Source organism: Protopterus annectens, chromosome 5.part0 (genome assembly GCF_019279795.1).
Source record: "Protopterus annectens isolate FY-2018-M chromosome 5.part0, PAN1.0, whole genome shotgun sequence".
Taxonomy (NCBI): Eukaryota; Metazoa; Chordata; order Ceratodontiformes; family Protopteridae; genus Protopterus; species Protopterus annectens.
In genome coordinates this window covers 484,423,237-484,451,138 of record NC_056735.1, presented here as the reverse complement: position 1 = coordinate 484,451,138, position 27,902 = coordinate 484,423,237, and the positions used below count along the sequence as shown (strand labels likewise).

At 41.0% G+C, this 27,902-nt stretch overlaps 1 protein-coding gene across 1 annotated transcript in view; it reads left to right on the top strand.

The window, feature by feature from the left end:
* The window catches only part of CFAP47 (cilia and flagella associated protein 47), a 7,413,452-nt gene that overhangs the window by 295,487 nt on the left and 7,090,063 nt on the right, over positions 1-27,902 (top strand). Inside the window, exon 2 of the mRNA XM_044071840.1 lies at positions 22,708-22,834. Within this exon, the coding sequence (XP_043927775.1) occupies positions 22,708-22,834 (127 nt within the window). The remainder of the gene's footprint in view (positions 1-22,707; positions 22,835-27,902) is intronic.

Here is a 27,902-nt window from a genome sequence, read left to right as displayed (position 1 = left end):
TGTAGGAAATCAAAAAGCCAACAGAATATTACATTTGAATTTTCTTCTGAATGAGACATCAGAAGTATAAAGGATATAACTATCATTTGTGGAAACAGACGATATATATGAAAGTTAAGGTAGTTATAGGGGTTTGAATGACTGGAGTAACGGTGTTTGTAAAAAAACAATTTGGTTATTATATTTGTGACGATTTTGCAGTCAAAGATTGTGTACCCTTTCAGAATGGGCACATTCTACTGGGACATTGTATGTGTTAATTTTTGGCTGAACATGCCCAAGAGCAACATATTGTAGTGAATTACACTGGTCATTGCTTTTTGCATTTTTCTCACAGTTAAGCTTCAAAGGTGTGTATACAAAGTGGCTGTCTTGTTGGGGTGTTGAGGCATTCTGTACATGAAAGCACAGGTTCAGTACTTGAAGACTAGCAAATAAAAATTATGACTTTTAGGGAGTGTGTGTGTGTGTGTGTGTGTGTGTGTGTGTGTGTGTGTGTGTGTCTGTGTGTGTGAACCACATTACTGTAGCAGTTGTCCAAAAACAAAACTTTCGAGGCAGCACCACAGTTAAAAAGCTTTAATTCCACAAAACAGTGACAAAAAAAGTACACCAAGCATGTAAGCTCATTCACGTTCTGCTTGAATGCTTCATCATGTCTGATGAACTGAGGTGTTGTGTAACAAGTAATTTAGCTTGCATTTTATCAGTACTGCGGCAATAATAATGTCAAATGAAGCTTTTGTATGTCATTTTCATTGCAAAATGTTGCTTTATGTTGCACTGCATTGTATATGGCACCATCTGGAGTGGCAGGTAGTGTTTTTGTACTATTTAGTAGTGCTGTATTTTACTTTCAGTCCATAGATCACTTTAGGCAAGATGTCCTGAAAAGAATGATATTAAACCAGAACTGTCAGACATCAGTAATCATTGCTTTTTATCTCTTTTCTCAACCTGGTCTATACTAGTGGATTATAATGGCATTGGTTTGATCAGTCTTTTATGGTTGAAATGCTCTGAAGAGATTAATAGTGTTCTTGTGTAGTAAATATTGTTTAATTTCTTGTTGAAAAAATGTTCAAGGCTACTCAAATTTTAAAGTCAGCACACTAAAAATATTGATCTATCAGCAGTAATTTAAAATAAGCATATAGAGACGTATACATTTAAGTAACTGATATTCCAAGACTTGTTAGTGCAAATCCCAGAAGAGCGAGAGTGAAAATGTGGATCTACATATAACAGTTCTGACATTGCTGTTTCTGGGAGTGTTCTCTTTCTTTGAGATATGGTGATCTTTGAGTTAGAATATAAAAGTTTGGAGTTGTGAGTGGGTTGGCTCCCTTGTAAAATAAAACAACTTTAAGGGAAAACAGTGATGTTCAGTGTTCATTGTTCTCCTGCATTGTCATTTTTTTTTGTTTGTAATTCTGAGGCTCACACTTACGAGTCTTTGAACTACAGTAAGATGCCATATATTTAAAACAATCAGGAAAGTGTATTTGGAAGAATTTGCACATTTATGCATGGTTCCAAATATTTAGGGGGTTCATGGATTGAAAAGAGCCTGCCAGTGTCCTGGAGTATTGACTGATTAAGGTGCTGGCTCTGAGTCCCACAGAATGCAAGTGACACTAATGGAGTCAATTACAGGAATAAAGTTAGCTATGGGGAAAAAATAAATTAATTAATTCGAAAAGGCACGTTTAGCCAAAGAGCACCCTAGGTGGCTGCCTAGTTCCCTCATGTGTATGGCTAGCCATAAATATATTTTGTAACTAGAAAAACAGATGATGTAGTACGTGGGGTATGTCACTTTAAATATGGTAATACTTAGTTACAGGGAGTTGCGTGTCATGTGGTAAGCATTCCTTCTAGGAGGAGTTCAAATAAACACCTCAGTGAAGCTGAAGCACATCTGCAGTGTCTGTGCTCTTTACTGAGCATTTTGGCAGTCATACAGATGTGCAATAGTGGTAACATGTTGAATCTGGTGAAAAGTACTCATGTGCATCTGTGTAGGGAGCTGAGAACTCAAAATATGAAGTTAAACTGTGAAAGCTGCAGAGCTGATATGTTCATAAATTTGATTTTTAATCTTACAACCTAGTGGTGTTCAAGAACCTTGATAGCATAACCCTGTTTTCCTATTTTCTTCTATTTACTACTTTCTAGATTATTTCTGGAGGAAGCTAATGACTGACAAATGGAAGCTTATTCCATAATTTTGTAAGATATATTTGTAAAATATTTGTTACTTTATTGTGTTATTGATGTTTGTTTAGTGTTAGGTTCCCTGACCTCCTGTTTCCCCTGCAATTTGGATCGGTCATAGACATTAAAATCAAACTGGATTAGGCAATTCTTCATAAATTAATAGAACTGGATTAGGCAATTCATCATACATGAAACAGAAGTCACTTCTAAATAACCCATATGAAGCATAATGTAATGACAATTCCTGAATTCCTGAAGCCTTTCTGACTATTTTCAAGTTTTCCAACTCAAGAGTTTTGTAGTAAGGACCCTTTTAAAGTTCTACGATGCTTGAAGTACAAAAAAGGAAAAACAAAAACAGTAGTATATTCCGTAATGGGTTACAGTAGTGAGGTATAAAGTGGAAGGACTAGACATGCCATTTAGGATTAGATGAGCTAAATGATATGCTTTCTTAGCTTTGGTAGATGGACACTGGCCAAAGTTTGCATTTTGTATAACATTGTCCGTATAACTTAATAATGGCATAATTTGCATACTATTTGACCATTTGTTTTGTAGTTATAATTTGTCATTTTTGCTTAGTGTCATGGTGTTACATGTTTTAACACTAAAGATTATGTCATCACTTCTTTGCCATTTGTCTTTTTGTAGATTATTTTGGAGAATATAGTCTTTTACTGAAGTAATTTGTGCTTCCTACTTTGCAGACATCATCACATTTGGTAATCCATAGTCATTTTCACTTTTATTTCTGAGAATAGTGAAAAAAGTACGGAGCCCGTGGGACTCCACATGTAACATCTGGTGGGATAGAGAGGCACTTACCTTGATTTTTCTTGTCCTTTTGCTTAACCAGTGTTTTTGCTGCTGAATTAAATATGAATTTAAGTTGATGATATTCATTTTTAAATTATTCCATTTTGTGGGATGGTGTTTAATGCCTTATTAAGATCATTATAAGTGATATACATTGCTATCTCTTCAACGAATGGTATGAGATTATAAAGGCAAACTCTCCCCATTAGAAAACTTACACTGTTCTATATGTGACAGTAGTTGGTCTGTATAATTTTGGATATGCTGTATTATGTCAACATTTCCATGATTTCACATGAGAATGCTGGTCAGGATCATGAGTCTAAAATTGGGGAGGTGCAGTGTACAATGACTGTAGCTTCTGTGTAACCATTTTAGTATTCTTCATTTAGGGTTGCATTGTTTATATTCTTTTGTTCTTTTTATTGCAGTTTGTTTTAGCTGAAACTTGTTTTACTTAAAATTTATTTTATTTTTATTTTTAAATGTATTTTTCTTGAAGTTTTAAAATTTAAAGAACAACAATGTGGGATAAGAGGAAAAGTACAAAGCTACTGAAAAAACAAACTAAATGGTCTTTGGTTGAACAGAACCACCAAAGCACCAAAATAATTAGTTAAACACTTTCATTCTTTAACTGTTGCAAGAACTTCATCAGAACAATTAAATTCCCAAACCTTTCCATTAAGTACTTCTGAATAAATGACGTAACTTGGACGTTTTAAAATTGTTTTAACAAATCATATCCCCCAGTCAAGCTTACATCAGAAAATTTAAAGTTAATTTCCCTTAAAGGGATAATGCCCTCTAAACAGATTTATTCTTTAACAAATGTTTGTTTATAATACCATTTAATCCTGGGTCTTTCCTCTTTGTCTGCTGCCAACACAATTTGCCATTTAACGTCTTTGCATTCCAGTGTGTTGTTAAAACTTTCAATAAATGGAACCTGAACAACTGCTTCCAACACAAAAAAAGTATTTTTTTTTAAATTAGAACACTCAAATGCATGCTTAACCCGAACATTTGAGTAATCTTTCTTTTTTATGGCTGTAATATGTTCATAAATTCTCTGTGAGAGCATTATAGTGGTTTTACCCAGTTATAAGCTCTCACAGCTACAACAATTAGCTAAATAAATAATACCCATAAATTTACAATTAAACTGATTGCTAGCCATAGTAGTCTTGTTCGCATGCCTTATAAATACACTATGTGGAATTAATGAACGTACAATATTTACATCTTAAACAAGAGTAAGTACCATCTGGACCAAATATGGGTACATTACTTTCTGGTTTACGACTTCCCAGTAACACCTTTAAATTCATATTTTTCTTATAAATACATTTGCGATAGCTTCCCACCATTTTAACTAAATCCGTGTTCTCTAAAAAGACTTTCAAATTAGCTGTCATTATCTTTTTAATATCTTTTGAATCAAGAGTGATAGGAATTGTGAAGGTATGATGCCTTTCACCATAATCTAGACCGACTAACCCCACCATATTTTTGGGGCAGTAAACCTATTTAAAAGGATGGCTATGACCTACTGGTGGTCCACGTGGGAGTGAAACACCTAAAGCACTCTAACCAGAGGTACCTTTGGAAAGACATGATGGAACTTAATATGGACGTGCAAGAAGCAGTATAGACTCTGGTCCTGATTAGTACTTTGCCTTCATCAGGAATGATGTCTAGATACCAAGACAAGGTGATCAGCTTTAAGAATTGGCTAAGTAGTTGGTGTCATTCAAAGAGGATCCTATATGTCCTGGGATGGTATGTGTTGGGAGAGAAAACCTTCTGTTTCACCAAGGATAGCTTACACCTCTCATACGAGGGCTTCTGCATAATGGCTAAAGCCTTTGCTTCCCCCATATTGCCTTTTTAGGCAGAGTCTCCCTACTAGACATGCCTTCATAGCAAGCTCAAATACAAGTTCAGACAACATCATGTTTACACTACTCAGCACTGGGTGTCTAAATAGAAAGATGCCAGAACTTGAGGCCTTCCTGTAGCTTGAAGACAGTCATAGCTGTGCAGTTACTGAGACAGTTTAATTGCAATGAGAACACTTTCCCTATACCATGATTTAATTCCTATCATGCTTTCAGACACTTATGTAACTTCGAGGAAATATCTGTATTTGTCAATAACACCATCACCTCATGTCAAATTACCAGTTATTTAACTTGGAGCGTCAACTCACCCTTATCTAATCTAACTATTACTTCATTGCCAGCTACAGATCCCCATCATTGTACCCACATATCATAGAAATTACCTTAATACCACTGAAGGGTTAAATATCAATCCAAATACTTGTTAGGGAATTTCAATTACCCAAGCATTCATTGGTGGACTTGCACCTCTAAAAATAGATATGCTTAGTATTCCTTTGATTTTTAATACCAATGCACCAGAGCTTATTGTAAAACTACCCTCTAGAGGCTCTAATATCCTTGACCTGGTCATTATTAACCTAGCTCCTACCTGTATCCCACCCTGCACTTCTGATTAAATCAGACCACAAATCAGTCATTTTCTCCGTCAGGAATAGTGGCACCATCCCACTACAAAATGAGACTATGTTTAGGGTCTTCCCCATGGAAAGCTTACTTCAGTTGGTAGAACACCTATGCAAAATTCCCAGCAATGCCTCATAGATGGACCCAGCTGAGGAAGTTGCCTCTTTCATTTTCAATTTTTAATAGCACCTATGCAGCTGCATAGAAAAGTCTTTACCTGTCAACCTTAAATCTAATCATAAATAGAGGAATAACCCTCCCTGGTAGACATCTGGTGTTAATAAACTGTATAATAAAAGAAGGAAAATAATGTAAAGTTGTAATAAGTCCCAATCCTGTACCTCAAGACCACACTGAGTCATGCCAGCAAGGAACATCAGAGCACTATTACAAAATATGAGGTTGAGGTCACTGCAGATACCAAAGGAAACTAAAATCATTCTTTTGTTATAAAATCAAAAAATGAAGGGGTACTGTCTAACATTCTACTGAGCTTGTTCGTAATAATACCATACATTCTAATGCTGGCACATTTAGTGATAATTTTACCTACCTACCAACATTGTTGTCCTCACTATCCCTGAAAATATATTTCCCCTGAAATTACATTAGAAAAAGTTCTAGAATCCCTTTCAAAAGCGAAAAACAAAATTTCTGTGAGACCAAGTAACATCCCAGGCTGTATTCTCATCACAAACAGGTTCACACTATCCGAGACAGTACTTAAACTGCTCAACCTTGGGCATATCCACCAGCTTTGTAACTGATGCTTGGAAAACAGCCACTGTGATTCCTCTGTAGGTAATTATAGGCTCATCAACCTTGCCAGCCTTGTATGAAAAGCCATGGAACATATCGTAGCAGATGTATCAGAGTCGTTTGATACTTTGCCGGAGGTCTAGAGGTCTAGAAATTAATAGTTGGAAAAATATTTTTTGGGATTGTCAGGGTCTGGGTACATTTTAATGAACAAATGATATTCTTGTCTAAACTTTGGAAAAACAGCTTTCATTTACTAGCTAATAATTTTGTGCACAATGCCTATTCCTTCATCTCTTTTCTCAAAAGGGAGCATACAATATTATGGTTTCCCCTTCAAATGTCTCCAAAAGTGCGATATCACTAAAAATGCATCCCATATTTCAGTTTTGTGCAGAAGACACAAAGGTGCCAGCAGGTTCTATACAGATTTATTTAACATTTGTTAACCAAGTAAGTGAGTTTGTCCATTGACCCTTTTCAGGAAAGTTCCATCCCACTAGGGCAAGGGTTAAAGCAACATATAATTATAGGGAGTATAGTCAGTTAACTACCATGTATTTGGGAGAGGTTAACCTGAAGTTGCAATAACTTAAAAGCAGGCTAGAAGTTTGACTATTACTTTGTTAGATTTGGTTGCCTACACAGATGAGACATGTAGGGGGCACAGTATCTTAAAATATTCAGGCACAGCAGTATAAAGCTAGAACATGCTCAGACTTCAGTCCCACTTAGGTCACAAGTTTCCAGATTCTTCACCCTTTAAAAACTTATTACTGGATTTTAACCAGTTTATATTTTCTACAAGCCCTTCATTTTGGTGATTTCTGCAAAATGCATAAACATTCCCTTTTCTTGCATATAGTTCTGTTTGTGTTATTTCACTTGGATAAAAATTATACTGTACCTGATTATTAGAATAAGTATTACAGAAATGTGAAATTGTTGAAAGAACACCTTGGCTAAGTTAGCCGGGTGTAATATGATTAATCAGATATTATTTAGCTGATGCACACTTAATCTAAACTAAAAGGCCTAAAGTCTCTGGACAGTACTTCCTTAAATAAGCAATAATCAGGAGTTCAAATTTTTTTTTGCAGGAAAAGCCTTCTTCCAATCTCTGATGTGGGAGCAAGCTCTCACTCTTCTTGATTTCTAAATATACCTATTCTAAGATTGCACAAAGTCAGAAAAAAGAAGGTAAAAACAGAAGTAAAACTCACCTGCTTTCTCTTTTCCAAGTCTACAATGCAGTCATTGCATGATCTAGGGAGCACTGAACTACAAAAACTCTTGACAGCAAGAAACTTGAGAACTTCTCATTTTGATATTACTTTATTTGGTGTTCAGAGCTGCAAGAACATATAGGTTTCTCATGCCAGCCTGGTTTATATTTCCATTACTGGTTGCATTTCAATTTATTAGATTATATGCACGCTATTATTATAGGATTCCTTAGAGTTTGGCCTGACATAGTCAATGGAAGTGTATTTAGCAACGGTTCGTAGTACACAAAGCTTGCCAATTTATGGCAAATCATTGTCAGATATATAAGCCTGAGTGAGTTTCCTCACCTTTTTCTTTGTCTTCCCCTTTCTTCCCAGTTTCACGCTCTTGACTATTTCTAAAGTAAAAAAAGAAAAGTGTCACAGTCTACATGTTCATTTTTCAAATCCTTGCAAATGGTTCACAGATTATCATTTTGTTCACAGAGAGTGTATCAAATACTATCATCTAATGTTGTCTTTTTCGGCCGTTCCTCAACAGATAGGTGTTTGATCCAAGCTAGGATCTGACTTTGACCACTTCACTAAACTTTGGCTCTGTAGCTTGAGCTTCTCCCTTTACCCATAATCCTATCTTAGCCCAGATGTTGTCTGCCACTTCAGTGTTTGGATGTGGTCACCTTTTGCTCGAGTAGTTTTTGAGATAGATAAATACTTTCTTATTTATTATAGTTCTTTTTCTGTCGTTTTCACTTACTTTTCTCCAGCCCGTCCTTTAACAACAACAAAAAAGAGGTTATCTATTCCCTTTTCTACTATTCGTCAGGCCTTGTGCTCTTTGCTTTCCTTGCTACCTGTTAGGTATTTCTTTCATACACCATTGTTGGTATTTCATTATTTCTTGTTTTTCTGAACTTCTCTGTATTACCATGGTTTGTATTTCTCTTTTCCTGTTTATAATATATACATTTTTTTTGTGGTGCTACTGAAATACGTATGTCTGATAAACCAACTGGCTTCAAAAAGTGCTCTTCATGTGGACACAAAAATCCGTATGTGACTTATTTACTCTGCGTGTGTTTACTGCCTCGAAGCATGTAATCTTACCACAGATTGTGAGATTTGTGTAGGTTTTAACCATAGGGCTCTAGTATAGAGCAAAAACAAACTAATTTTGAGAGAATTGTTTCCTTCCACTTATTCTTCTTCATCTGGATGCCCCTCCTCATCCAAGAAATCTTCTGCGTCCACCAAGGGAGGTGCAGCTGACAAAACTAAGGATTCAAAGAAATACTCTTAAGATCATTCTCCTCCTTCTTCAGGCTTGGCTCCATCTGACAAAATCACAAGATCATCAAATCTTGCCTACTCCTTCGGATCCGACCCCAACATAAGAGACCATCAGATCCAATTGGCCCTTAGGACCTGATCTGTCTCAAGCCACATACAAGGTCTGAATTCTCTCCAGAGCTTGTTACTTTGAGGATGCACTCTCCTTTCTTGCAGGAGACACCTCGAAGGGTATCCTGACCACCGTTGACCTTTTCATCCCTCAGGTTATCTAGAAGCTTAACAGAAGCAGATGTGGACAGTATGATGAGAAAGTTTCTCAGAACTCAGATTCAGGTGGGAGTTCTCCTGGATCTATCTCCCACTAGACTCATCCACCTCCATTCAACTCCAGCTTTTGACTCCTACTCCACTCTGTCCCCTGGTTTTGGAGCTTACAGACCTGAGAATTCCAATCTGGTCTGTGTCTGATCTGAAGGTTTAGACTTTGATGACTCCATTACCTTCTCTGATCCAGACAGCCCCAGATCTGGTGGAGCTGGAAGAATCTTGGAGTTGTAGCATTAGTGCTGGATGTTGGGGGGGGTTGGGTTTGACCCTGATATTTTTGGAGCTGTCCCTGCTTCTTAGGGTTTTGGTGATGGACAGCTTTGCTCCAACCTTTGCATCGAGGCAGATCTTGTGAAGATTGGTTTCTGTTCTTTGCAGATGGCTTTAGTTCCTACCAAGTTGGGGCTTGGTACCCCCTAGACCTCTGTCTTTGGAGTAGAGAGAGTGGTTTCCACCTCCGTGGGCAAGACATGCTTACCCCTCTCATGTTCAACCCCTAATCAACTGTCTACTGTGAATCCTGAGTATTTTCATCTTATCCCATTGGGATAGCCAGTCTAGTCAAGCCTGGAGACCATCCTCATTTAGGACTCTGGCACTTCTTGGAAGCATAAGTGGAAAAGGAGGAATTTAGACTACCCATAGGAATCTTTGATCGAAGTCACTGACTTTGATGAATGGGAGGGGTCCCTCAGATCACCCCTTGAAGAATTCTCTTTCGGTTAAATCATGGAACTGTTGGGACAGAAAGGTGGTTGGTCTTCTGATCCTCCCCCACTTCCCAGCCTAAATCTCAACCTGATAACATCAAAAATCTGGACAAGACCCATGAAAAATAGGTACAAATCTTTATGCTGATTAACATAAAATTTGTATACATAATTACATAACCCCGCCCACTCCAGTGGAATTGTGAAATACCAACTTCCAAACACAAACTGAATAACAGATAACCAAAATATGGCACTAGAGTCCCTCTGCAGCCATTCCAATGTCCCATTACCTGGCTATTTCGCCCCACTTACACTAATGTGTGCATACTGCTTTACTTCTACAATGCTTATTTGGATTTTATTTTTGCATTTTATAGCGCAATGCACACATTCTAATAGACAGCTGCTAAACAAAGCAATACTGTCTCACAATGAAAATAGACTTAGCATTAAAATTATGCTGCTCTTGAAACTCACATTCATTGAAACAGCATTGAAACCCACACCACATCCAAAGAAAATTCATTTGGCCAATGGTGGATAAAGATTACTTTTGGGCTCTTTTCAAATCATAGGCCCCTTGCACACAAAACAAGAAACGTAAATGTGTTCTTTGATACACCTTCCTGACTTTATTAAATTATATTCCTTGTATAATACAGCACACTTGTTAGACTTAGAGCGCATTTTAAATTTATTGTTTGAACATTTTTCCAGTAGGCAGTGAAACAAACTGCATGCACCAATAATGACAAAACTGCCCAGTTCAGAACATTTCCATCATAAAAGTCTACCTACACACACACAATAATATATATATATATATATATATATATATAGATATATATATATATATATATATATATATATATATATATATATATATATATATATAGATATAGATATATATAGATATAGATATATAGATATATAGATATGTATGTATAGATATGTATGTATATATAAAAATAGAAAGACAGTATTCGTGTAAGCCATAGGCATCTTGTGCAGCTTCTTACACTTATTTTCAATTTCATTTTTTTATTTGAGGGGTGGGGACAAAAGACCAAAAAACAGGGACACATTTTAAACATTCCTTGTATAATTTTAGAAAGTTGCTTGAATAAAATGTTGTGTTACCACCATGCATTTCACTGCCAAGTCTTGAATCCAGGACCCTGTGCACTACAGTCAGAGCAACATACCACTATGCCAAATCAGCAGTTTCCTGAAAGATAGGAAGACTGAAACTTAAATGACTATCATTTAGTGAATTCAGTTTTCACTTCTTGCCATAGCTGTCAACCTCTTAGCACAAAAAAACTGGACAAAGCCAGTAATGAGGGAATACAGCCCCAAATAGGGACAAATTTCAAATACTGATCTTATAAACTTAGAAAATTGCTAGACTAAAAGGTTTTGTGTTACCATTTATTTTCTAAAGAATATGAAGTCTAAAATTCAAATGCCTGTCATTAGTGAATTCAATCCTTTACTGATTTGCCACAAAAGTCCTGAAAACCACAGATTTTATGAGGAACAAAACAAAATATGAGGCATAAATTCACAATTGGTGGTGGCTAGGGACTTTAGGCTCATTTTACCTGTACCCAAGGTACAGGGTTTGAGCCTGAGTACCTCTAGCCAACAGGTGTATTCACCTGGGGCATTTATACACACACACACACACACACACACACACACACACACACACACACACACACACACACACTTAAATTCCTCAAAAGAAATATGCTCAAATACCTCAAAAGCAAAGCTCTGCAGTTCAGGTATTCAAATACCTGAAAAGAAATATGCTCAAATACCTCAAAAGTGAAGTCTGCAGTACCCAGTATCCAGAAGATCAAGAAATCTGGCTCTCACACACACAAATAATTCATATCAGAAATTTGCTCAAATACCTCGAAAGTGCACTTGCAGATCCAATTCAAGCAGCAGTCCTTCCTGCTCAAGCTAAGAAGATCAAAAAGTCCTTCCGCTTCGAATGTAAGTAGTAAATGTATGTTTCCACCATTCAAGCAGCCATTCAAAACCTTTTAAATTCAGATACCTGAGATATGCTCATATATCTCAAAAGCGCACTCGCAGATCCAATTCAAGCACTGCTAATGCTAAGAAGATCAAAAAGTCCTTCTCTGCTTGCACACAAGTAAATCAAGTAAATGTATGTTTCCACCATTCAAACAACCATTCAAAAAGTCCTTCCTGGCTCGTATGCTAATTCAAGCAAAGCAGCCAGATGGAAATGTGTGCACATGAGCCCTTGAGCTCAATTCCGACAGGCTGGTAGGCCGACGGAGCTGATGTCATCGAGCATGTGATGACGTCGGCTCAAAAAATCGAAAAAAAAAATTTTAAAACTTGGAAAAATTGGAAATGAAGGGGTGCCACTCGGGAATTGTGGCATCAGATTATTTGAACCCCAAAACTTGGTAAAAAACAAGTAATTTGGTATGGTTGGGAGGTATGCTTCATGGGAGGAGTCACTGCTTCTTGAGGCTTTTGGAGCTAGCACAGCCATGTCCTGGGTAGTCCCTCTGGCAGATGAGATGGTGGAACTCTTCTCCCACTGATCTGGAAGAATCCAGATGTCACAGAGCCTATCCCCAATTTGCCACGTAAGTACATCATTGCACCAAAGGATAGGACCCGTTGGATGCTATGGTGGTAGCAGCAGCTACCAAGAAAGAACTCCCTGAACAGATTTCTTCTGTTTGTCCCCCGAATAGAGAGTCCAGGGTGCTGTACAGATTTGGGAAGCATGACTATGTTTCAGTGAGCTTTGCCCTCAAGTTGCTAAACTATTTGGCACTTGCTACAAGACTTCAGGGGGAATTGATCAAGGAGTTTTCTAATATCCTCTTAGGCTCCATGTCTGCGGAGGACAAGAAGATGGTTTCTTTGCAACTGGGCACCTTCCAGTCCCTGTTGAATGTGTCAGTGAGGCTGATTTCTCATGTCCCAGAGGGAGCTTCTAGAGCTGCAGGTTCAGGAATTGCTCTAAGAAGGCATGCCTGGATGCATCTTTGTAACTTTATGGAGCTCTTCAAGACGTCCTTCGTCAATGCTTCATTTCATGGATCCACCTTGTTTGGCCCCAAGGTCAAGGAAACTCTCTCCAAGGGTGAGCAGGATGGGAAGACATTGTCTGCAACAGGAATATGTTTTCTTCTTCCCATCAAAGGACTTTCTTCAAGAAACAAAGTGGACGTAGAAAGATGTGGTTCTGAAAGAAGGAAGGGTCTTCTCTGGACCCCTACAGAGACATATCTTCCTGCAGCAGAGAAGAAAAGGTGTCATCACCATGGCAGCGGTGGCCTGCAGCATCAGGGCTTCAAAGATCTTTTTTCTGAGAAGCCATTTCTACCCCCACCCAACAGACCAAAAAAATTCCCAATATTCCACCCAGCCAGAGGAAAGCAGCTGCCATAGAAATAGAAAAGCTGCTGAGAAAAAGGGTCATCCAAGTCGTCCCCTTAGCCCAACAAGGATCTGGAACCTATACGTGATACTTTTTAGTGTCAAAGAAGACGGGACTTGAGACAAATTTTGCATTTGAGAAATCTGAATCTGTTTGTAAAACACTGAAAGTTTTGGATGGTTATGGTTCAGTCCATTCTGACATTGCTGCTGAAGGATGATTGGATGTGCTGTGTAGATCTCCAGGATGCATACTATCATATCAAAATAAACAGGTGCTGCAGGAGATACCTATGCTTCAAGCCGAGAGCCAGTCACTATCAGTTCAGAGCCCCACCCTCTGCTCTCACCACAGCCTCCAGGGTGCTCACCAAGTGCATTGCAGTGGTCGCAGCTCACTTGAGACTGTGTGGATTCCAGATGTCTCCTTACATAGATGACTCTTGTTTCTGCTTCCATCAAGCCTCTACTGATTCAGATCAGGGATTTCTTGCTCCAACTCTGTCTACGAAGAGGAATCATAGTGAACAATGCCAAGTCTCTGTTCTTGCCCACTCAGGCCCAGGAATTTATTGGTGCTTGTCTGGATAGAGTGACACAGATTGCAAGCTTGCCTCAGACAAGGTTAAGCAATCTACAGAATCCAGCATTACACATTCTCTCTCTCCCTTCCTTTCTCTCCAGCCAGACTGGCATTACATCTTCTCGGATCAATGGCGGCTTCAATACTGCTGGTACCTTTAGCAAGATTTTCCATGAGGGTACTGTAGTGGACACTGGCAGTGCAATGGTCAATAGGATGTCAGCTTTTGACTGCACCTATTCAAATTACAGATATTGGCAAACAACATGTAGCCTGGTAGATTCATGCAGATGAAGTTTCTCTGGGCCACCATTTTATTTTTCCTGCACCCAAGGCCACAGTGACAATAGATGCCTCCCAGACAGGACTTGGGAAGGATGGTCCAAGGCATGTGGTCTCTGTTATAGGTTCATCTTCACATCAATGTCCCAGAAATGAGATACGTCTTTTGTCATTGCAGGCGTTTCAGGATGTTCTGCCTCTAGGTATAATTGCTATCTAGACAGACCACATGTCGGTGATCTGGTGCTTCAGCAAACTGGGTGAACCCTGACCTGCCCACTATGTCAAGAGGCAATGAGAGTGTGGCAAGGCGTGATCTCTTCTGGCCACTTTCTGTTGGCAATGCATATTCTGGAAAAGTCCGACATGCTAGCAGGCAAACTGAACAAGTCCGTCTTACTTCCTCTTGAGTGGTCTCTTAGTCAGTTAGTGGTGGAAATGATTTTTCACTAAAGGGGCAACCATGCTGCGACTACTTTACTTCTCCTCTCATTACTAAGTGCTGGATGCTGGGTGCTGGATCCTTCTCGGGACCTTCTGTCTCATCTGTCTGGGATATTTCACCTGGATGTTTAATTCCTTAAATTGACTCCGTGATTTCTACACTTCCAGGGATAGCTACAAACTCCAGGCTTTCTTCCCTAGTTCTTCACATCCTTACATCATCTCAGAAAGCTTCTACCAGAAAAATTTATAAGATCAAATGGAAAAGGTTTTGTATTTGGGCCCTCCAGAGACAGTTAGACCCTTTTCAGTACCTATCCTAGCTGTTCTTTCACTTCTTTGCTTTCATTTTCAATAATGAAGCCAGTTACTTGATAATTAAGGTCCAACTTGCTGCCATTTCCAATTTTCGACCATTCTATTTTGGTCACTTTGAGATTATGTAAGGCCTTCCTTAACAGTACCTTTTTATTTCGACCTCCTATTAAGGATCTTTCTTCTCTGTGGGGTTTAGCAGTACTTCTTCAAGCTTTGACCCAGTATCCTTTTGAGCCTTCAGTCAGGATAGACTTAAAGTTTTTATCATGAAAAACTCTTTCCTGTTTGCCATTACATTGGCTAGTTGAATATCAAAACTCTAGGTACTTTCTTCCCAGCCACTTTATCTGATTCTTCATGAAGATTCCTTTGGACTAACCTTTCTTTTCTACCCTAGATGGCATCAGAGACTGCTATCAGCCAGTCCATCAATCTACCTGTTTTCTTTCAGAGTTTTTCTAACAAGGGAGAATACATGCTGCACCTGTTGGATGTTCATACATGACTTAGATTCTATATTCACAAAACTAAAGACTTTAGAAAGTCAGACCAATTGTTTGTGTTTTTTCAAAGCTAAATTGGGCAAGGCAGTATCAAAAGTAACTTTAGCTTGATGGCTTACTGATTGCATTTTTGTTGCCTATAAGAATAAAGGGTTGACATTATCTAAACCACCTAAAGCTCATTCCACCAGATCTATGGCCACATCATCTGCTTTTTGGTCTAGAGCTTCTACAGATGACATCTGTGCAGCTGTTACATGGCCCAGTGCTCATATCTCTACAACTTATTACAAATCTTATATCTTATCTAGGAATAGGGCAACATTTGGCTCCACTGTACTCCAGAATATCCTTCCTTGAGGACCACCTAGAGTTACTCTAGTTGGGGACTCTGTTCCATCAGTTGAGGAATGGACAAAAAAGACAAAATCAGATATAAAAGTTATGTACTCACCATAACTATGCATCTGTGTTGCCTGTTTTCATCCTTTCTCAACCTCCTGCCCTCCAGCCCTCTCCTATTTTATAAAGTCTAGTTATGTGGGCACCTAGTATGTCCTGGGGACTATTTCCTGTCAGCCTTGCTGCATGAGTTCCAGTTCGCTTCTTATCCTTCTTTCTCCTTTTGCTATAGCTGATATAGGAATTAATTTAGGATTGTGGCTAGGTATACTTTTGGTATAACTGGTATGTTAACTAGATGGCAAACTTGATCTGAACTAATTAAAGAGAAGAGAGAATTATGGGTAAGAAGAGGGGTTCGCGCTATGGAGCCAAAGTCTAGTGAGGTGGCTGAAGTCACATCCAAGGTCAGATCTGAGACCCATGGTTTGAGGAAGAATGAAAACAGACAACACAGATGCATAGCTATGAAGAGCACATAACTTTTATTTTTACAACATGCTATTTAATGACTTATTTTGAGAATGGTGTCCTTAGACTTTAGAGTAAGAAATGCATCCATTATGATATTTATAGATGTTATATTGTCCCATCTTGCCTTCGTTCTTGCTGGTTGAGTTCAGAGCCAATTTACTATAGCTCGAGAGCTTTTACTGGCTCGAGGCTAACCCCTATCCTAACATGTCTAGCGGTAGCTACCCAGATCTCATTTGCTGCGTGCAGCATCAAGATTGTGACTACTGGCTCAGGCTAAGTACTTTGTGCTTTTTTCACTATATTGTTATCCTTCTCAAGGTTTTTTGTTTAACTCATTAGACCATATACTGTACCCTGTGTTTTTGGCCGTCGTTTTCTCCTCAGATTTTGCTTCCCCCTTCAAGCCCGTTTAAATTAGAGGGTCCTTCTTCTTTTTCCCCACCCTTTCTGGGATAACCATTTACATTAGGGGCTCTCCTATTGGGGGAGTCGCCGTTTAAGTTAGAGGCTCTCCCCCTTTTTTCTTCTCCCCTTTAAAAAAAAAAAAAAAAGTTTTTTCCTTTATTGTTGTTTGGGCTAGCCATTACAGCCTTGTAGTAGTTAGTTGTTGTGTGCTGTTAGCTTATAGCTTTGTTTTTCTAATGCTGTGAAGAATTTGTTTCTGTCAATTATCCACCATGTCCAAAGAGTCAAAACCCTCTGGGTTTAAAAAAATGCGACTCATGTTGACAAAAAATGTCCCTTACGGATGGGCACATGAGTTGTGTATATTGTTTGGGGGCTGTTCAGCTGCAGGACTCATGCTCGATCTGTCATGCTTTCAGTTCCAGAGTCCTGCAGGAGAGAAAAAAATAAGTTAATTTTGCGTGGCCTTCTGAAGAACCCTCAAGATTCCTCGTCTCAGGGTCATCAGTCAGCAAAAGTGTCTGAAAAGCACACTAAGCCATCGGTTTCCAGTTCGGAACAGACAAAATCCACTGAAAAACCTTCGTCTCTGTCGGTTCCCAGCATTGGCTCCAGCAAAGCTAAGTCTCCGGCGGCTCCATTTGTGTCTTCTGAGTCAGTCCGGACCCATAACAGAACAAGGTCTCCTTCTTTGGAACCGGTATGCTCTGCTCCACAGTATTCTTTGCTGCAACCTGGAGCGGGCAGTCACCGGTCCTGTTTGCACTCCTCTCGGTCCTCCAGGCTTTCGGATCATGATGTGAAGAGAGTGGTCAATAGGCTTCTCAAGTCACAGGCACTTGCTAAATTACTATTGAGCGCAACCCATAAGGAATTGGCTCCTTCGTTCCATCCAGCTTCTCCATCGGTTCCTCCTCTGACTCTCTTGAGCTTGGAGCCGGAGTGCATGGAGGTCGTGGTGGTGGAACTGTGGGCTCTGGTTACTTCTCCTTTATCGGTTCCGACACCTGCTCCAATCTCCTCAATGTCTCAGTCCATCGAGGGATCTGGGCTCTGAAGCACTCTCCCTGGCTCCGAAGGGGGAAGTGGCATTGGACCCTTGTCTGACCCCTCTCTCCCTCTCGAAACTTCGGTGCAGGTGAGCTCAGCTCCCACATCAGCCTCAGAGCCATTGCTATCAGTTCACAGGAAATCTCTGGGCTCTTAGGAGGCTACTTTGACTCAAGACCGTGGCGCCTCTGAGGTGATGAGAAGCGTGCTGTCTCCTGAGACTGCTCCACCCTTGGTTCCATTGGCTCCTTCTCCCTTGGTGCCTGTGCCTGCCTTTGACCCTCCTCCTGCCTCCAAGCGTAGAGAACCTGTGCCCCAGGACATCCCATTGGGCGACCCCACCTCTTCCGAAACCTCCCCCGAACATTCAGAGGAGGTCCCTCGGAAGAAAAGATGCAAGAAGAAGCATCTAGACTCCCCTGAGTCTATCACTTCAGACACAGATTTGGATGAATCAGAAGGGTCCCCACGGTCCCCCTCTGAGGTTGTCTCCTTTTCAGACATCTTGGAAATCCTTAGAGGTGTAGCTGGAAGTCCCTAGCCCCTTCTGAGGAAGAGTCTGTACCTGGATGCATTTGGTTCCTGACCCTCCACCTCATGGGTGTCTCCACCTTTTGACCCACTTTTGTCTGTAGTGAGTTGAAAGGCGTGGAGTACTCCAGAGTCCATGGAACCAGTTCTGAGGAGACCGAATGAATTTATTACTTTTCCCTAGGCTAAGTCCTTCCTTTCTAAAGGGGTCCCTGTTGTTAATGCCATGGTGGTGGCAGCAGCCACTAAGAAGGAACTTGTGGAAACTTCATCTGTCCATCTGCCAAACAAGGATTCTCGTATGATGGACAGGTATGGGAAGCGTATGTTTTCTTCAGCGACCTTTACTCTCGGGTCGCTGAATTACTTGTCACACTTCACACGACTTCAGAGGGATCTCCTGAAGGAGCTAGATGATACCCTGCAAGATCCTACAGCTGAAGGAGTTGTGAACAGGGCGGCTTCCCAGCTTGCGACCTTGACCTCAGTGGTTAACTCCTTCATGAGGCTCATTTCTTATGCGGCAGATGGAGCGAGTAGGGCAGCAGGTACCAGAGTAGCTTTGCGGAGATGCTCTTGGATGTGCCTTCGTCAGTTTGCGGAACCTTCAAGTCTTCATTTACCAATACCCCCTTCGATGGCTTGTCCTTGTTCGGGCCTCAGGTAAAAGAGACTCTTACCAGGTGTGAACAGGATGGCAAGACTCTTTCTGCTGTAGGAGTTTGTTTTTCCACTCCATCTAGACCCTATCCTAAAGGCCAGAAGATTGGAAAGATATGGTTCCGAAAATCCCAGGGAGCTTCGCCTGACACACGTGGAGATTTTTCCTCTAGGGGCAGAGGGGGAAACAACAACTGAAGACGCCGCCCTCGTGGCAGAGGGGGTCTGCAACAGGAGGGCAGCAGAGATACATTCTCTGCTAGGCCCTTCCAGCACTCCTGAAGGGAGGCCCGACTGTCCACCTCTGGAGGCAGTCAGAGGCAGACTATCACTGTACCCAGCAGTCTGTCAAGCTATCACAAGAGAAACATGGGTACTGTCGATAATATCCAGGGCCTACAAAATTTCTTTTTCTCAGTTAACCCCCTCAAAAGAAAAATGTTCTATCACAGATGTTCTGCCCAATCTTTGGGATTACGCAATCCTAGAGGTACAAAGATTGCTAGAAAAAAGAGCCATCCAAGAAGTCCCCGCAGACCAAATCAGATCCAGAACTTACTCAAGGTTCTTTTCAGCCCCCAAAAAGACAGGGGACTGGAGACCCATTTTGGATCTCAGCAAGCTAAAAAAGTCAAAGTTCTGGGTGGTAACACTGCAGTCCATTCTTCCCTTCTTGGGTCAGGACAATTGGATGTGCTCCATAGATCTTCAGGACGTGTACTACCACATAAAAATGGACAGGCAATCCAAGAGATTCCTATGCTTCCAGCTGGGAGCCAGTCATTATCATTTCAGAGCCCTGCCCTTTGGTATCACCACAGCCCCCAGGGTGTTCACCAAGTGTATGGCAGTGGTCATGGCTCACTTGAGGTGTCTAGGATTCCAGGTGTTTCCATATCTAGACGACTGGCTCCTCACTGCTACCACCGAGCATCAACTGATCAAAGCACAGGACTACACAATCCAAACTTGTTCCCAGCTGGGCATCACCATAAACTAAGAAAAGTCTGCCTTTTTGCCTTGTCAATCTATTACCTTTATAGGGGCAGACTTGCATACAATATGCATGATAGCAAAACCTGCTCAAGACAGGGTGTCAGCCATTCCTCAGCAGGTTTCGTTTCTCATAAAGAAGACGAGTTCAGGCAAGAGAAGTTTTACAAGTCTTGGGCTCAATGGCTGCTGCAATTACGCTAGTTCCTTTGGCACGCATCCACATGCAGATTCTGCAGTGGCTTCTTTTCGCTCAGTGGTCTTTCCAGGATTTACCAATGTCGCACATGATCTTGATCATGGAAACTTGCAAAAAGGACTTAGTGTGGTGGCTTGTCTTTCTCCAGGTGACTCTGGGCAGACCCTTTCTAGACCCCCATCCAGTAGCCACAGTGACCACGGACACCTCCCAGATAGGATGGGGGGGCATTATCTGGGACGGACTGTCTAAAGAATGTGGCAACCTCACAGGGGCAGCTGCAGCTACTATTAGGGTCCAACTAGCTGCCATCTTCAATTTTCATGTAGGAGACTTGGGTTCTAGCATCATGTCCCATAAGTTGTGCAGAGCATTCTTACAAGGTACAACCCTTTTACGGCCCCTGGTAAGAGAACCCCCCCCCCCCGGGACTTATACCTGGTTTTAGCTTATATGGTTCTTCCACCTTTTGAACCAGCAGCATCTTGTCCCCTGAAATTTCTATCTTGGAAAACCGTCTTCTTGGTTGCTATAACCCCAGCTAGACTGGTTTCTGAATTACATGCTTTGTCTATTTGCTCACTGTATGTCATTTTTTATGAAGATAGAGTCTCTCTTAGGACCAATCCTTCCTTCTTGCCAAAGGTATGTTCAGAGTATAACTTAAAGCAGTCCATTGAGCTTCCTATGTTCTTCCTCAATTACGGCAACAAGGCAGAGTATAGACTCCACCAATTGGATGTTCACAGGCAATTACATTTTTATTTACACAGGACCAAAGACCTTAGAAAATCAAACCAATTGTTTGTATCCTTTGCTGACAATAAACAAGGTTTTCCAGTTTCAAAAGTGACCTTATCAAAATGGCTGTCGGACACAATCGGTTATTCATATGTTTTGCGTAAAAAGACGCTTCCAGGGAGGGCCAGAGAACATTCAACCAAACCTTAGCCACCTCTGTTGCCTTCCAAGCTAAATTGTCTTTAGAGTCAATCTGTGCAGCAGCAACATGGGCAAATCTTCATACCTTTATCACTCATTACAATGTGGATGTGGTCGCCTGGAATAGAGTTTGTTCCAGTGAGCCATCCAAGAACCAGGTGCTGAGGACATGGTCCCAGCCAGCAAGAATGAAGGTGATATGGGACAACATAACATAAAGAAGTTATGTACCTACCATAACTTTCCATGTTTGTTGTCCATCTCGCCTTCCTTCTTGCGTCCCCCTCCTCCCCCCTTCCTGGATGTTCGAGAGGAGTTCCATGATTGGTTACACTGGCTGAATTTCCTGCTGATATACCAGGTTAGTTAACCATGCCTTGTTTTTCCTCTTTCCTTCTTATCTTAAATGTTTAAGAGCTTAAAAAATTAGTTTTTTTACTATGTGTGTCTAGTGTGGACTATTACAAATGAGATCTGGGTAGCTACTGCTAGGCATGTTGGGATAAGGGTTAGCCTCGTACCAGTAAAAGCTCTCGAGCTATAGTAAATTGGCCAAGTTGGAGCCGAGGAGCATCTCCGAACCCAACCAGCAAGAAGGAAGGTGAGATGAAGGACAACAAACATGGAACGTTATGGTAGATACATAACTTCATTTTTCAGCGCAGGTCTTCTGAATATTGAAGATGAAAAAGACCTCTTCACTGGTTTGTGTACTTTTTTTTAAGTGACAGACAATAGAATGTTTATCATTTTAGCTGGGAACACTGATTTGGTCCAAGCAGAGAAAAATTCAAAGGTAAAGTTTGCCTGCCCCTCACTACGTCTTAGTTGACAAAGCTTTAATCGGTGATCTGAATGCTGGAAGAAGCCAGCTGGAGAAAAATGAAAGAGAGTGACTGAATCTGGCTCTTCCTGGGGAAGAGTTTTGACAAAGTCTTGGTCATGAACCTACCAAGAAGTTCAAGCCCATTGGGAGATTTATAAACTCCTAACCCTTCTGGACAATGGCCTCATTCCCCAGTTCTTTTTTGTTTCCTTTTGCCCAGGTTTGCTGGGGGTCAGGAAGAATGAATGCACCTGTAGTACATGGATGGGGCTTGATGGTCATAAGAGTACTGATGGTGTCTAAAAAATTATTAAAACAAGGAAAATATACTTGCTTTCATAAGCTCTTGCAAAATAAGTTATATCTGCAATGCAAGGTGTATCTAGTTCCTTCCCTCTGTTGCTTCTTACTGGGGTTTAGTGATAATTTGTGGTTGAAGTACAGATGCAGACTTTTTTTTTACAGAGAGGTCAGTGTAGTTTGGCAGTAGTTTTCTCTTTCCTTAAATGTAGAAATGAAATGTTTTACAGAACATAATACAACTTGGACGTTCAGGGAGTGTTGACCTGAACTGTTATTTTAAATGTTAAAGAAGTCCTTAGCATTTTATTCTTGTTTTTAAAGTATCTGCATTTTCTTTGGAACAGTAATAATATCACTGTACCCTTCAGAAACACACATTTTGGTGTAAGTTTTAGTTTTGGATTGTTACCAGGAGAGCAATTTCAATCTGTTGATATCTTTGCTTTGTAAAAAAATGCAGCTTTTCTTACAGTTTGCTCCTTCCTGTTATCTTGAGATCCAGCCAGAAGTTGACTTTGGTACTGTTATTGCAAACAGTAAAGTTATCTACAAAGAAATTGAAATCAAGAATCATGGATCAGCTCCAGGTACGTTATGAATTCAGCAAGAATAATGTTTGTATAATGTCTTAATGTGTAATCATAATGACCTTCTTTGCACTGAGAATAGAACCGTTTGTGCCAGTGTTAACAAAAGGAGTATGGAGCTGTGACTTTGTTTACTACAGTTATTGTATATACATATGTGTATACCGCAGTAAATATGTGCATTTGCTCTTCAACATGTGATTATAAATCCACTTTTGGCATGCTAAATATTTCAACTGTTTTATTTGTATTTGTTTACTTGAACAGTGAAAAGAGGTTGATTACAGTGATTTGGATCACAGCAATGAACACATGATAATATAATGAGACGATAAGAGACACAAAGGTGGTTTGTTTTGTGCAGAAGGATTCTATTGTTTTCCGAGGCAAACTTTGTTATACTGTGGAGCTGATGTCATTATGGCAGGGCTTGTGAAACTAAAACTATAAACCTTTGTGAATATCTGTTAACCTCTGAGCATTAACATCATTGCACTGATCTTTAAAAATCATAGTAGAGGGCTAGAAATAGAGCATTTTTTTTTACAGTGGTAAATATTCCTATACCTGATCCTTAACAGTTAGTAGAGAGCGAATCTTTGTATACGTTTAGTTTATTTAGTTAATAAGGAATGTGCCCATAAACAGGTCTGACTGTATGAAGAAATTTAGGAAATCTAGCTGCGGCAAAGCAAAAGTTAGGGGTCAGAAATCATAACATTATGCTTATACCATAGCAGATGAAAACTTTGTCCTTGTGTAGGTGAAGTATGAAATCTGTTGAAGAATTGAAACTTGAATAAGTTGATTTCCTTTGCTCCAGTTTGGAGTAGGGAGTACGATTTTACTCAGCAAAGGTAGCAGGACTATTTTATTTGCAATTAAATGGTTCGAACTATAGTAGGAAGATTCATATATATTTGTGAGTGACTTAATGTGAAGTAATGTGAGGAACATCAGCTCAGTGTAGAAAATTAAAAATTTTGCTGTAAACTCATAAATATTTGAATATGTGTTGGCAGTGTGCTAATAGCCTTAACTGTGAGGACTGACTGTCTAGGTTTATAGCCCTGTCGGTCAAATACATCTATCTAGATTTGAAGCTTTCGGGGTCAAACACCTGAATGATTAGGGAGTAAAGCCATTCATAACTCTTACCTCGTGGGGTATGCATTATTTAGCAATAATCAAGTGTGTGCAATTGTTGGCTTATGCATGGCTGAGGAGATCTGATCACAAAGTCAAAGCCTGAGTGATGAAATTAGTAAGTCAGCTGTAAGTAAAAGTGCATTGCCCACACCCAGCTGTTGATTACTGCAATTATTAAATGCTGTTGTTGGTTATTGCTATTGTACATTTATGTTATTAAAAAACTTGCTTGTTTTTTTAAATAACTGATGTGAAGTTGTTCAATCTCGCCATTCATTCTTGCACATGGGTTCGGGGCCGATCCATCAGCTCTGAGTCGGTCGCTTTCACAAGCTCAAGGTTTTAGAGTAACTCGAGGCCAAGTCCCTATTCCATGATGCTCTCTGTCTCACCTCAGATCTAGTTTGCTGCTGCAACAGATCGGAGGTCGAGAGAGAGCTCGGGCCAGTATTCTTGCATTTCTTAAAATCTAGATAGCTAATTTTTTGCAGTCTTCTCTAAAATAGTGTGTTTTTGGCTAGTTAGCCTTAGTTTTGCATTTAGGCTTTGTCCTTGTCGTATTTGACAAAAATTTCGTTTTTCAAGAGCAGCTGCTTTTAGGCCTGTTGGCCATGTTTTTATGTTGGTTGTTAAAACATTGTTTTCCTTATCCTGTTATAACTTTATGAAAGTAGAGACTTTAGAAAGTTAGATAAGTTGTAGTTAGCGTGATATATATATATATATATATATATATATATATATATATATATATATATACATATATATATACATATATATATAATAGTACTGTAGATTTCTGCTTCACGTTTGCTGTGTGTGCTGTGTTATTAGCTAATATTAGATTGGACCTTTTCTTGTGTGGTTTGCATAGCTTTATATACATTTGCTGTTCTGACTGGTGCATATAATTTTTGCTTTTGATATGGCTGATCAGAAAGAGAAACAAAAGTCCGGATTTAAAAAATGTCGTAAGTGCGGGCAGAAAATGTCCATAACTGACTTGCATGTCAGTTGTGTTTACTGTTTGGGGGCACTCCATCTCCAGGAGCTCCATTTGCCACTCTTTTATCAGCAGGGTGTTACTGGAGCGTAGGAGAAAACTGGTGGACAGGGGCTTGCTGAAACCAGATTTCCAGGAGTCTTTGGACAAGGCTGACCAGGCTCCAAGTCATCTAAAGCTTCATCGGAGCCTAAGTCGTTGGCTCCAAGCCTTGCTGTTAAGGTGTGGTCACCGGTTCTGCAGTCTTCAGCGCCATGCACCGAGCCGGTGTTTCGGAGCCAGTCCATGGTATTGGAGCCGGTCTCTGAAACCTTGAGGACACCCATTTTTCAGTTGGTGACGTGTCTGACACCTTCGACTTGTTTTCTGAGAACCCTCTCCAATGTGGATGTGGACCGAGTGGTGCAGAGGATTCTGGAGAACCCGGCAGTAGCCAAATTATTATCGGCTACAACCCAACCATTTTCAGAGCTGAAGACCATTTTACATGCTGTGTCTACTCCTCCTCCGAGCCGAGCCGGGCCTTCGGAGCCAGGGGAGGGGGAACTGATGATTGTGGATTCTTCGGAGCCGAGACCTGTTCCAGTGCTATCGGCTCCGTCAACTCAGACTACATCGGTGCCATTCGAGAAGCCTGGGAGCCGACACTCTCTGGTCGGCTCCGGGGGAGGAGAGTCGAACAGATGTGTCAGTTCCGACCCTTCCACTCGGAGCTTTGGCGCTGATGAACTCGGCTCCTTCCTCTGGGTCTGAGCCCACTGTTTTGGCACTGGGGAGGTTGCTGTCTTCTTTGGAACTGGCTGCTTCCTTGTGTCGGAGCAGTAGAGCCTTCGATTGCTATAAGGAGGGTTATGTCTTCCATGACTCCAGTGTCATCAGGGCCTTCCTCCTCCTCCCCTAAAGTGCCGCTTTCTGCCTCTACATCCCAGGTCCCTGTAAAGAGTCGAGACCCAGAGCCTTAGGTAGCCCCATTGGGTGACCCGTGTTCTACTGAGACCCTCATCAGAAGCCCCCACTGATAAAGTTCCCAGGAAGAAGCTTTGCAAGAGGAGGCATTTGGACTCCCCGCAGGAGTCTATTACATCAGACACCGACTTAGAGGAGTCAGAAGGGTCCCCACAGTCCCCTCGGAGGTTATCTCCTTTTCTGATATCCTTGAAGTTTTTAAGCAGAGGGGTGACTGGCAGTCCGTTAGCCCTACTGATGAGTCGGTGCTCCTGAAGGCCTTTGAGTCTCAACCCTCCACGTCCTGGGTGACTCAGCCCTTCTATGAACTAATGGCATTGGTTGCTCGAAGGGCATGGGAATCGCCTGATACTGTGGAACCTGTCCCTCGGAGTCCCAACAAATTTATTACGTCACCCCAAGACAAAATGCTCCTCACCAAGGGAGTGCCTGTTGATGCCATGGTGGTGGGGGCAGCCACCAAGAAAGACATGTCTGAAACCTCTTCTACTGTCCATCCTTCTAATAGAGATTCCAGGACTATGGACAGGTATGGGAAATGCATCTTTAGTTCTGTGACTTTTGCTATGCGATCATTCAACTACTTGACACATTTTACCCATCTTCAAAGAGATCTCCTAAAAGAGCTTGGAGATACTTGGCAGGGTAGTACAGATGGAGGTGTCTCTGATAAGGTGACAGCCCAGCTTAATACCCTTAATTCCATAGTTAACTCGTCCATGCGTCTCATTTCTTATGAGTCGGTTAGTGGGTTCATTAATAGCTCTTTGGAGACATTCCTGGATGCGCTTTTGCTCCTTTGCGGAAACCTTCAAGTCTTCCTTCGTTAATACCCCATTTGATGGCTCGTCCCTTTTCAGGCCCAAAGTCAAGGAGACCCTCACTAGGTGTGAGCAAGATGGAAAGACTCTATCTGCCATAGGAGTCTGTTTTTCCACTCTGCTAGACCATACCCCAAAAGGCAAAAGGGAGGAAAAATGTGGTTCTGGAAGTCACAAGGAGCTTTTCAGAACACACGTAGTGAACCCCCCCCCTCCAGGGGCAGAGCATGGGGTAATAATGGAAGATGCCGCCCAGGCGGCAGGAGGGGGTGTGCAAAATCAGGGTGACAGGGATCAGTTCTTTGGTAAGCCCTACCAGCGCTCCTGAAAGGAGGGCCAACTGTCCTACTCTGGAGGCAGTCGGGGGTCACTTGTCTTTGTATTCAGATGCCTGGCTAGAATTTACAAAAGATCTGTGGGTACAAAGAATTGTTACCAGAGGTTATATCATTCCATTCTCAGAACCTCCACCTGTGCAAAGAAAAATCTCAGATGTTCCACCCAGTCTCAGGGATCAGGCGGCCATAGAAATTGAAAGACTGCAGGAAAAGATAGTCATCCAGCCAGTCCCAGCAGACCAGATAGGATCCAGAACCTACTCCAGGTTCTTTTTAGTGCCAAAGAAAACAGGGAACTGGAGGCCCATCTTGGACCTCAGCCGACTCAACGCCTTTGTAAAGGAGAAGTTCCAGATGGTCATGCTTCAATCAATTCTTCCGTTCCTAGGAATGGGTGATTGGATGTGCTCTATAGATGTCAAGGATGCATACTATCATATCAAAATGGCCGGACCATCCAGAGATCACTTGAATTTCCGGCTGGGAGCCAGTTACTATCAGTTTCGAGCACTGCCCTTTGGTCTCACAACAGCCCCCAAAGTGTTTACCAAATGCATGGCAGTGGTTACGGATTACCTGAGGTGTCTAGGATTCCGAGTGTTACTGTATCTGGATGACTGGCTCCTTTCCGCCACCTCCAGGCATCAACTAATTCTATCCAGGGATCACACTCTCAATCTGTGCTCTCAGTTAGGGATAACGATAAATTTCGACAAGTCTGTGTTATCACCATTGCAGCGTATCTCCTTTATCGGAGCAGACTTAGACACCACCACCGCCATGGTAAAATT